Source organism: Schistocerca cancellata, chromosome 3 (genome assembly GCF_023864275.1).
Source record: "Schistocerca cancellata isolate TAMUIC-IGC-003103 chromosome 3, iqSchCanc2.1, whole genome shotgun sequence".
Lineage (NCBI taxonomy): Eukaryota > Metazoa > Arthropoda > Insecta > Orthoptera > Acrididae > Schistocerca > Schistocerca cancellata.
In genome coordinates, this window is record NC_064628.1 from 408,847,187 (window position 1) to 408,859,403 (window position 12,217).

General features: G+C 42.0%; 1 protein-coding gene across 1 annotated transcript in view; it reads left to right on the forward strand.

Moving 5' to 3' along the window:
• The first annotated feature begins 778 nt into the window (after positions 1 to 778).
• Positions 779 to 12,217, forward strand: part of LOC126176343 (zinc carboxypeptidase-like) — a 117,172-nt gene continuing 105,733 nt past the window's right edge. Inside the window, exon 1 of the mRNA XM_049923494.1 lies at positions 779 to 934. Within this exon, the coding sequence (XP_049779451.1) occupies positions 779 to 934 (156 nt within the window). The remainder of the gene's footprint in view (positions 935 to 12,217) is intronic.

The window sequence follows — 12,217 nt, forward strand, 5'->3', positions numbered from 1 at the left end:
ACCCATATGTAATCGATGGCTGCGGCAAACAAACTGTTGTATGCAATTTGTCAATATTCTCTGAGTAAGTGGTTGCAACATATCCATTGTAAGCAAAGAAAGAAGCCCCATTTCCTTGGAATTGCTTCACGAAATAACCACCTCTGCTGGTTTCAGCTCTCTTCAGTTCGAACGAATCTATCGAAATTTTGTCTCGTTCTAGGATGTTGTTTATGGGTTTTGTACTAATTCGGTCTAATTTCTCGAACAGTTCCTTATACCAGTTGATACGATCCTATTTCTGAGCTTCAGTCAAGTTTTGCAGACTAATAAATCACGTGTGCTCCTATTCAATCATGTTGCGCTTCAGAAAGATGTTTCTTACAATTTCAACTGACTTATACTGACGACTGGAAAATTCATCCTTGACAGACGCATAACTATGAAGAAATTCTGCGAATAAATAACAAACAACGTTTTGTGAAGGTTGTTGTTTACCAACAGCTGAGTGAACCGAACTGAGGAAATGTTGATGGGGCAGACATTATGGAAATGTTAAAAATCGTCAAATGAAAACCTTTACACGAAAACTACAGTGTTTCAAAACACTACCTATTTGAAGACTAGCTGTAAACAAACTACTAGTGGCAGTTCAGAGCTGGCTTTGTTTTAACAATAACAAAAGGCAAATTTTAAACAACAGTAAACTCAGCTGCGCCATCTAGGAACCCTTGGTAGCAATTTATAAGGCGAATTTTCCTCCCAGCGAATAGTGAAGGACGCCAATTCCAGTTTCAGCATGCTGTGGAGAGTTGCATTGTTGACGTTGGCAGCCCTGCTGCTGACAGCTGGGAAGCCCCGGCACTTTGATTCACACACCGTGTACCGCGTTTTGCCCACCAAGGAGCTCCACGTACAGTTCCTCAATGAGTTCGCCAACAAGCACCTCCACGACGTAAGTACCATTTGCCGCTGATAATTTCAAATACTCTCACCACTCTCTCTCTTACAGCCTTTCATGGTAGCTGCTGCTCCTCTACAATAGTGTCCATTTCATTTATAGCCTTTGAAGTAGAAGTCTGTGTATGGTTGACTTCCTTCTACGGATTGTTAGTAGAATTTGTTCGTTTAAAATGCCCCTTTGTTAGGTCTATTGCTTGTACATTGCACAGAGCAATTCATTAGAAAGAATATTAAATTACTAAACAGTTCTTTAGTTGTGCTGTTATGCAACGGCCTACCTGTCTGTTTGTCATCTAGTGTATTTTGAAAGCAACAATAAGGTGTCAATATTCTACAAGTGCTGCTAATATTGAAGCAGCATTTTTGCGAAACCTCATAAAATGCACCACAGTTAGCGAAAGTAAAATTCGTTGTAAAATTGCATTTATTCGAGCGAACACCGATAACAAGCGAGGAATTTGTTGGCAACTAGAAGGAACAGCAAGTAATATCTTTACAATCTAAACATCATCTTAACGCAGATGTATTTAATTCAGCATGCAGCTGTTGTACAAGTGTTAGTGTCTAGCATTTTGTTGTTATTTGTCTGTTTTCGAACCTTCAGTCAGTCAGACTATGTCTTCTGAGCGGTATCAAGGATCGTTCTTAACTTATTTCCGATTAATGTCTTGAAAGATTTATTAAAGCAGCTAGAAGTTGTTGTAGAGTCAACTGGCATTTTCCCAACAATCTTATATTTTCAGAAAGGAAACATGCCCTGGGCTATGACTAAGCCATGCCTCTGCAATATTCTTTCTCCCAAGAATGCTAGTCAAGCACATTTCCCAGGAGAACTTCTGTGAAGTGTGGGAGGTAGGAGATTAGGAACTGGGGTTGCTGAAATCGCAGTGTCTAGGGGTAGAACCAGCTACTGCGAACCATCTGGTAGGTCATATGAGGATATGCTATCATTTGTGGAGGATCTCTTGTTATCAGCTGACATATTGGGTTTGTCAGACAAACAGTTGTAGCAAACAGCAAGATTGCACTTCTCAGAAGAAGTGAAGTGCTTTGTATGAAGCATAGAGGAAATGGACCAGGCGAAAATTTTTGAGCAACTCAAGCAAGGGATTGTCAGAGATATGAGAAGCAGAATAATGCATGGTTATTCCATGAACAATTGAGTATAATTCCCAATAGGCCTAAATAAAACCATAGAGGATTTTGTGGAGAGAATAAGAAAAAACAGTTGGACACTCATGAAATCAGGTGGAGTGATGTGCAAACAAGATGCTGTTACAGGAAGCCGAACACAGGGCACTCAATTCTTTTCTGATGCGTTCAGCATGGGAAACGGGAGGTGGGCATGATGATAGCAGTAAGGTTAGCCATGGAATCCGTAGACTTAGAACTACTTAAACTTAACTAACCTAAGGAAATCACACAAATCGATGCCCGAGGCATGATTCGAACCTGCGACCGTAGCAGCAGCGGGGTTCTGGACTGAAGCGCCTAGGACCGCTCGTCCACAGCGGCCGGATGGAATTTGAAGAGACTGACGTTGTGACAGGGGTAAGAGATCGATGAAATGTGTTCTCGCTGAATGTAAGGTGATTTAATTGTGGGTGTACAGCGGATATGGAGAGGCAGTGTCACCAACCACGAAATGATAGGGGTAGTATGAACCATCAGCGGTTTTGTGGGAATAACAGCAAGAGTGGTATGAATCAACAGCAATATTATGGGAATAGTAGTAAGGATAATGTGCGTGGTAACACGCATCTGTAATAAAGTCAAAAGAAACGACTTCCCAGAAAAAGGAAATGCAGTAAATACGAATACAGAAGAGGAACGTGCCATAATGAGGGAGGTAGATAGTAAGAATTTTTTGTTGGACACAAGGGTGCATGTGTCGGTGGTCTTGAGTGATTTGTGGGTAAGAGGCAACGAAAATCACCACGTTATAATTTACGTGGTGTAGAGGATAACGATATATAGCCACAGGCGCCGATAAGTCTGAATTTTCAATTCGTGGCAACCAAGTTTAAGCAGTATGTAGAAGTGGTGCGTAATGTAAGAGAGGAGTACAGCATGATCCTAGCGTTAGACTTTCTGCACCAGCGTCATACCACTATTTACCTTCGACAATATGGGGTGGAACTAAGTGGGAAGACATTTTGTCTAGGGGAAACTGTCGTAAATGTTGATCTGTCATGAGGAGCGTCTGTTGTACAAGACAATCCAGATAAACTACGAGCAATGACATTACGGATAAATTTACGTAACTGTGTGTCAGGTGGCACCGGGGAGTCACTGTAGATGAGCACAGAGCCTGACGTGATTCTAAACATCACGGAAACCACTGACAATCTTGGACAGTGCTTGAATTTTTCGACAATGGACTTGAGGAGTGGGTATCTTCAGTTAGATGTGGCACCAGAAGACAGATTAAAGACTGCTATTTCAGTTCGATGAAGACATTATTACACAAGAATGCCGTTCGGTTTAAAGAATGCGCCAGCAACATTTCAACGTTTGTTAGATGAAGTGTTGAAGGGACTGAAACCCCACTAATCTTTAGTGTATCTGGCGACATGATATTTTTTAAATGGATATACAAGAACGTTGGTAACGACTAGATTAAGTGTTCAAGAGGTTACTGGCTGCTTATTCAACACAGAGGACTGAGAAGTGTCATTTTGTGTTGAAACACGTAAATTACTTGGGTCATGTAATCAGTAGATGATGTGAGGACTGCTCCGCGGTTAACACAGGGGATGCAAGATTTTCCGGTACCATCTACAAGCAAAGACCTACAGTCTTTCTTTGGCCTCATGAATTGTTATAGAAAATTGCTGAGAGGATTCACGAATATTGCGCGACTGCTTACGCAATTACTGAAAAAGGGCATGAAGTTAGTGAGGTCTGAGGTGTGTCAGAAAGCATTTGATGAATTAGAAGAAGTATTGACGTCAAGTCCAACGCTGATGCTCCCGGATTTTCAGAAGGAATTTGCGTTACAATGTACCGTCAGGTGCGTTTGAGCAAGGGGATCGGTGGATGGGAGTACCATATTACTTTTGCGACGTGGCATCTAAATGGAGTTGTGAGAAATTATTCTAAACTGGAGAGGGAGACACAGGCTGTGCATTGACTAACATACTTAGCGTGTTACGCATACAGTAGGAAGTTTAAAGTAGTGACCCACAATGCTGCGTTGAAGAGGTTGCTAGGGACGAAGAACCCATCCAACAGATTAATATGATGGGGTTTTAAAACTCAGTGGATTTGAGTATGAAGCAATCTTCGATCCAGGGGAGGAACACGGAAATTCCGACGCATTAAGCAGCAATATAGTGGTGATAAAAGCACTAGCTCAAGGCCTTGCTGAGTGGCAACCAACGCAGATCCCTGACAGAGAGCGTAAGCAGTACGGTAAGCAACAGCAGTCCAGAACGTGTGATGGGATTTTATGTAATGAGACGAGATTAAGACCGCGAGTGGTTGTACAAGTGAAGCTAAGGGGAGAACTGCTGAGAGAAGTGCATGAACACGTTTTGTTTTGCCATGGAGGGTTCAGAGCAACGAATCAGAGTGTAGCAGAGAAATGCTGGTTGAGAGGAAGGAGAGGTGATGTCGCTCAGTATGTCAGGAATTGTGTGCAGTGTGCTCCACGTGTATATCTAATTTAGAAACAAGTACTGCTGCAGAGGGCGTCGGAAGTGACGGGATCGTTTCGATCTATTGAGGTGGAGGTGTTAGTACGGTTTAACCGAACTCGAACAGGGAATCTGACTATAATAGACCATTTCGCTCGTTGTATCGAGACGGTGCCGATGCCAGACCAGCGAGCAGTCACTGCCACACAAGTATTCTTAATAAATGGGTATTGAAGTTTGGGGTGCCAGGGTCAATAATGACGGATCAAGTGACGAACTTCATCAAAACTGATGAAGGCATTGTGACAGTTGTTGGAAGTAAAAAACATGGAAGGACAGAGCTGGTTCATTAGACTAAGGATGCTTTGTTATTATGTTAACTCCCACCATATAGATAGAGACACGTATTTGTCTTCAGTGGTAAGTGTGCACTGTCGCCACTCGAGATGGTGTATGGTAAAAAGATGTCATCGTCATTCAGTATGGTTAAGCAGGAATGGAGCAAGAGTGAAAATGCAGTCTGAGAGTTTGCAAGAACTGTAGGAGAAATCTGGAAAGAGGTACAACAAGCGAATGGAGGGGATGTTGTCAGCTCTATACACTCCAAAAGGGAAGACAAAGAAATTTGTAACACGTTACCAGGGTCTGTAACAAGTAACTGTGACCACGTCACCTGTGACTGTAAAGCTACAACTGCCAACAAGGCCAAAGATTGTACATGTCATACACTTGAGACTGTTCAAGGATGCGCCACAGTCGATCTCAGGGGGTATGTCGGCAGAACCAAATAAAAGAGTGAAAAATAAAGAGTTGAGGAATGAGCAACAAAAGAAGGAGGGTCATGGACCTCGTAAGCCATATTCATTAATGCTGAGGAAGTAGCCAACATGTAGTGCGATTTTGTTCCTTTGTTTGTTGCGTACATTGTTAAAGTAACTGTGGATAGGATTGTATGTCTGTGGTAGGGTAAGGGTCATCATTAATTGTTCTGTGGGAGACGCTGCTGAGAGACAGCAGGCTTCAGGGCGAAAGGGAGATGATAGTGGTCGCTGTCCTCAGATTGCCATTCGACGACAGGGAGGAACGAACATACTACACTGAAGCGCCAAAGAAACTGGTAAAGGCATGCGTATTCAAATGCAGGGATATGTAAACACATAGAATACGGCGCTGCGGTCGGCAACGCCTATATAAGACAACAAATGTTTGACGCAGTTGTTAGATGGGTTACTGTTGCTACAATTGCAGGTTATCAAGATTGAAGTGTGTTTGAACGTGGTGTCATAGTCGGCGCATGAGCGATAGGACACAGCATCTCCAAGGTAGCGATCAATTGGGACTTTCCCTTACGGCCATATCACGAGTGTACCGTGAATATCAAGAATCCAGTAAAACATAAAATCTCTGACATCGTTGGGACCAGTGAAAGATCCTGCAAGAACGGGACCAACGGTGAGTGAAGAGAATCGTTCAACGTGACAGAAGTGCAACCCTTCCGCAAAATGCTACAAATTTCAATGCTGGGCCATCAACAAGTGTCAGCGTGCGAACTATTCAACGAAACATCATTGATATGGGCTTTCGGAGCCAAAGGCGCACTTGTGTACCCATGATGATTGCAGGGCCCAAGCTGTACACCTCACCTAGGCCCGTCAACACCGACATTCAAATTATATCAAGTGGATGGACGTGTACCGGTATGGAGACATCCTCATGAATCCATGGATCTGCATGTCAGCAGGGGATTGTTCAAGCTGGTGGAGGCTCTGTAATAGTATGTAGCGTGTGCAGTTGGAGTGATATGGGATCCCTGATACGTCTAGATACGATTCTGAGTGGTGACACTTACGTAAGCATTCTGTCTGATCACCTGCATCCATTCATGTCCATTGTGTATTCCGACGCATTGTCCTGCAATTCCAGCAGGACAATGCGTCACTACACACGTCCAGAATTGGTACAGAGTGGCTCCAGGAACACTCGTCTGAGTTTAAACACTTCCAGTGCCCACCAAACTCCCCAGACATGAACATTATCGAACACATCTGGGATGCTTTGAAACGTGCTGTTCAGAAGAGATCTCCACCCCGTCATAGTCTTACGCATTGACAGACAGCCCTGCAGGATTTACGGTGTCAGTTCCCTCCTGCAGTACTTCAGACATTAGTCGAGTCCGTGCCACGTCGTTTTGTGGGATTTCTGCGAGCCCGTGGGAGCCTCCACGATATTAGGCAGGTGTCCTAGTTTCTCTGGCTCTTCAGTGTAGTTTCGCCAGTGATGTACCTCTTCGCCTAGGGTGGAAATTCATCACATAGATGGAGGAATTTTGTCTTCCAGGCAGCAGGATGTGATACTGTCTAGTCACAAGTGGACTGTCAAGTTGGTATTTAATGTTTGGGAACTATAGAACGAAATACGAAGGTTGGAGGGAACATTTTCGAGTTTGAAACAATCAGCTAACAGTAATGGAGTATTCAGACAGGTGTCAGCGGAGCACAGGAAGTTGCTCTCAGCATATACGCTGCTGAAAGAGCGGTAGCAGGAAGTATTAGAAGTAGTACTGCAGGAATTACAGAAGAAAAGAAGGGAACGGATGGATGCGAGAGGAAGGGCATTTAAGACATTTCTGGGACATGGATGGGTGGATGTGGGGGAAAGGATATTCAAGACAATATTTGGGACAGCAGACACAAACGATGTGAGTGAAATGAATAAGACAGCAGAAGCTGCAAGAGAACTAGCAGAAGGGATGTACACACAGATTGTAAGTTTTCGGAGTGGCGTACTGAACAACACACAATTGCTTTGAGAAATAACTAGAAACATAACGGATTTTGCTAAAGCATGAACTATCGCTCTCAACCAGGATTAGGGGCAGTTCAAGGAGGGATGAAAGTGCTAGATGCGAGAATAGCGCTAATGAGACTTGCAGTCGTTTGGAGTTGGTATATGGAATGCAGGAGTGTATATGGAATGCAGGAGTGTACGTAACGAGCTTGTATATACTTGGTTTACAATGATGTAATTATGGTGAAACGTTTCTATGAGCAAGGGAAGCTGATGGGGGCACGAAGCTTAGCGTCAAGAGGCAATGGGTTATTGATTAGTGGAACTGTGTGTGATATAGTGTAATCCACATTTCATTTACCAGCCACAACGACAAGAGTCACTTTTTTAAATATAAAACAACTGTAGCTGTATTGGCCGGATAAGCCCTTAGAGACGTTGCCTAAGCAAAACCTAACCTTCTAGAACGACACTTGGGAACGAAGCCTGGTTCACTCATTGAGACAGATGACAGCCACACAGGAGGGCAAGATCACTGTGGAGCAACTAAGGCAGCACGTTGAACAGTATCAGGATGGTAGACAATGGGTAACTGTGACCTCGAGTGTTGTGATTCCTGGAAAGATAGTGACTCTTACTTTACTTTTCGTAGCCATTATTGACCTGTGACGATGAGCAGTTTGGAAGCCTGATCCTGGATCCCCAGAGCGAGAGATGGAGAATGAATTTGTAGAGCATAAGAAAAATGAGAAGCAGACGTAAAGTTTAATGAAGAAAATGTTTAGCGGTTAAAATGCCAGTCCACAGTAATCTTGGGACTGTGTGTCTTATGTTATAGATCAATAGTGCAAGTAGTCACCGTGGGGAGCCATTCCTATGAAGGACTTGACAGACCCAATCTTCCGAAGAAAGCCTCATGTGTACGCAAAAGGATTGTGAGATCAGCTAGCCATGTTCAGCAAGACCTGCATTGCACAGCGGTAATGGCCAGAGAGGGTAATGTAGTGTCATCACGCCAGAGCAGGAACCACGTTGTGAACTATGTGACTGGATGTTGAGTAACAGTGCAGCAAATGCGACCCAGAGCCATTATAAACAGCTGTGTATTTTGAGGCCAATTCGTTTAGCTCTGTATTTTGAGGCCAATTCGTTTAGCTCTGTATTTTGAGGCCAATTCGTTTGGAGTTCAACAGCACCACCATGACGCCAAGGTCAAACTAGATGACGAGACGATTGCGCACTGCCAACTGCAGCCTGGGGTTTGAGGCTGGGTCATGCCAGCCTCCTACTGAACCAAATCTCGTCCATGAGACTTGGTGCCACAGTTTTGCCAACCTGCTGTCCGCATTTGCCACCATCAAACTCTTGTCAGGTGGCAGCAGAATATGACTCATGCATGGTAATCTTGCCTTATCTGTGCGTTGGATGAGGGCTGAGCCTGAGTCATCTGAGTGAGGGTGTTTAACAGCAGACTGCAGTCATGGCAGGAAGAAGAGATACACTGCTGACGTCAGGGACTTGGCCCTCCGACACATCACTGGCCGCTGCTTGGCTTAATGTCAGCAATGCTGGGCTCTGACACATCTACTTCTTCAATATGACCGATTCACACTGTCAACAATAAGATGAGTAACTGGAATTTAATAAAATATTTCTTTCTACCACCAAAATGTCACCAGGCGCCACCGGCCTCTCGCTCCAACACTCACACTATGGGGTGACGCCAGAAATTCACCACACCTACACAGCTTGTTAAAAACAAAATCTGCTGTCCTGCATGTTCCTGAGATGTACTCTGCATTGTCTAATGACAGACACACAGCCTAGCTGTGCTGCAGTAGCTTTTTCTCTTTCTCCCACTCCACAAAACACTTCTCTGACTAATTTTACCTGCCTTGCATTTCTCTTCACACAAAGGGGTGAGTGGCGATGTTATGAATAGCACTGGGGGCAGACTCCCTCTGGTTTCGTGGCCTACGTTGCGCACCGCCCTCATTGGCGTCCAACTTGCTCTCGCAGTGGCCTCTCATTTAGCTATGCCTGAATTTAACAAAAGCAATCAAAATCCAAGTAGTTCTATGTTAGCAGTCGCCAGCACCAATTCATATTTCATTATCCAGTAATCATTAATCTATTCCAATTTCCTTCGACTGTTTCTTATGGGTTTCACACAAGTTACAGGACAGTTTGATTGAAATGGTGACATAACTTCACCACTTTCTTCTCTTTTTAAATTTATGCAGATGCAATTGCGCTCAAAATTTGTTATAGCATAATTGCACCAAAGAAATTTGTACTAATATGGCACTGGGACTGTATGCTCATCTTTGGCATTAATTGTCTGGTAAAGAATAAGAACTTTTTTTCAGGGGTATATGTGATCATTTATTATATTCCCTATTACTCCAATAATCTGTCACACACTCACTCTGTTTCTTGCTGTTAAGAGTAACTTCATTTTATCGAACAACATGATATTCGTTTTGGGTACCATCTTACAAACACTTTCATTGTTCTTTTAGATTTGCATTACAATTTTTATTCTTGTCTTAAACTTCATTCAGTCATACTAAGTTTGCAAAAAATTATTATTATTAATTATCTTACTCATTCACTCGCTGATGGCTTAGGTTCAATCATACTTTTCCATTTATTTTTAAAACATCATTTAACATTTACTTCAAGACAATTTTTAAAATTTACCCACTCATCCTTTTTTACAAATATGTAAATGAAGACATGATAAATTTATTAAAACATACATGATAGTAGATTATTACAGAGTGACATCATAGCATAAAAATATGTATAACTCAAGACATATGTAACACAAATTCCAACTTCATATGTGGCAGTAATACTTCGTGTCACTGTGCATCAAAATTGCATACACATCTGTAAGTAGCGATACAAAATGGTGTCTGCCCCATGTAGGGCTTTTAGCTTAAACAACAAGTTAAAAAGAAAACAAATTCTTGCATTAAATATTCAAAATATTCAATTTTGTAACAATACTATCAGTAATTGACTTAAATTGTACAAACATTACATCTCAATGGTGCTTATTATTGATGATCAACACCTACAGGTCATCCTCTGTTACACAGTTTTAGGTCAAACAATATTTTATTAATCAATCATTAAATTGCCCCTCAAAGAAAATTACATACGTAATATTATCATTGGTTTAAGACATTAATTTAGTTCTGCTCACAGTATCATTATAGTCACTGGATTGATATGAGATTTATGGAATTAGTTTCTGAGTTCAAGCATCACTATGAGTATAATAGGCATCGCATATTAACACTGTGCTCTAGTAGAAATGCAAGAGTGTTCTCAACATAAAGTTTCTCCCTGTTGTCTCTGTTGCACACACACACATAAGAATTCTTTACTTAAAGTTCTTACAGTACTAATGAACATAGCCCATTTAAAAAAAGTTCAAGTCCTTGATATGATCACAGTTTTTCATGTTTGTTTCAGATATAGGTGTAAGAACAATATCATATAATGAGTCTTCCTTTTTTAGTAACTGCGGGCTTTCAAATAAAATGAAATGGTGTGGTGGCCGTCAGATACGCACCCACAGACTTAGAGTTGCAATAATAAAAGTTTTGGCTGGTTTTGTTGTCTAGGGGCTGGGATACGTGGTTGTCGCATTACAGGCCAAATACTGCTGAGTCTACAGTATACGATAAGAATAAAAACATGAATCGAATGGTCGAAGGTTTCTATCACACGGAAATTGCGAATTATGAATGTCACATATAAATTTATAAATGAAATATTGCAAATAAATAACATCTGTAGGTACTATCTTAACAAAATGGTTCAAATGGCTCTGAGCACTATGGGACTTAACTTCTATGGTCATTAGTCCCCTAGAACTTAGAACTTCGTAAACCTAACTAACCTAAGGACATCACATATATCCATGCCAGAGGCAGAATTCGAACCTGCGACCGCAGCGGTCGCGCAGTTCCAGACTGTAGCGCCTAGAATAGCTCGGCCACTTCGGCCGGCCGTACTATCTTAACAGCTTCAAATTATGAGTGCGATAGTAGAAGTACTTTTGAGAATGCGGCATATTTCCGTAAAACACTTACTGGTGCCGGTAGTCCAGCAATTAAATAGAATATAAGTTGAATAACAGGGAAACAATAGATTCCTACTTCACGTAATTAGTTATGAACAATAACATAGCTCGCGAGATATTCACTTCAGAATGCATACTACGTCTCACTGCAGAAGCTACGGAAATCACACAAGAGCACATGTCGGCACTCTGAAATATTTCTATGCTCCGTGACCACGCGTAAACTGCTCCACTGTCCAAGTTTGTCCACCCACTTTGCATACGTCGCGCCGTACCGTCCCGGACTCCCCGTGTCCTGAGCAGTATCCCTCGAACTCTTCTCTCACTTCCATCCAGTCTCCCCATTCGTCACCACTGTGACTGGCTAGAGCGCCATGTCTTCAAGCCAACACACCCACACAAACATAATGAAACACATTCGAAATACTGGATTTATTTTAAATAACTTGAAATTAAATAAATACTCCTACGGCTGGACCTTAAACACGCTCTAACATACATCATTAAATACACAAACAAATTAAATACACATATATCAAAGGAATAGCAAGCAAAAGTAGGCCAGTAGCCTAATGTCTCTGTACTTTCTAAAACAATAATTAATATCTTCATGAATAGCGTATATCAGATATAAACAAAGACATAGATGAATAAATATACACTCCTGGAAATTGAAATAAGAACACCGTGAATTCATTGTCCCAGGAAGGGGAAACTTTATTGACACATTCCTGGGGTCAGATACATCACA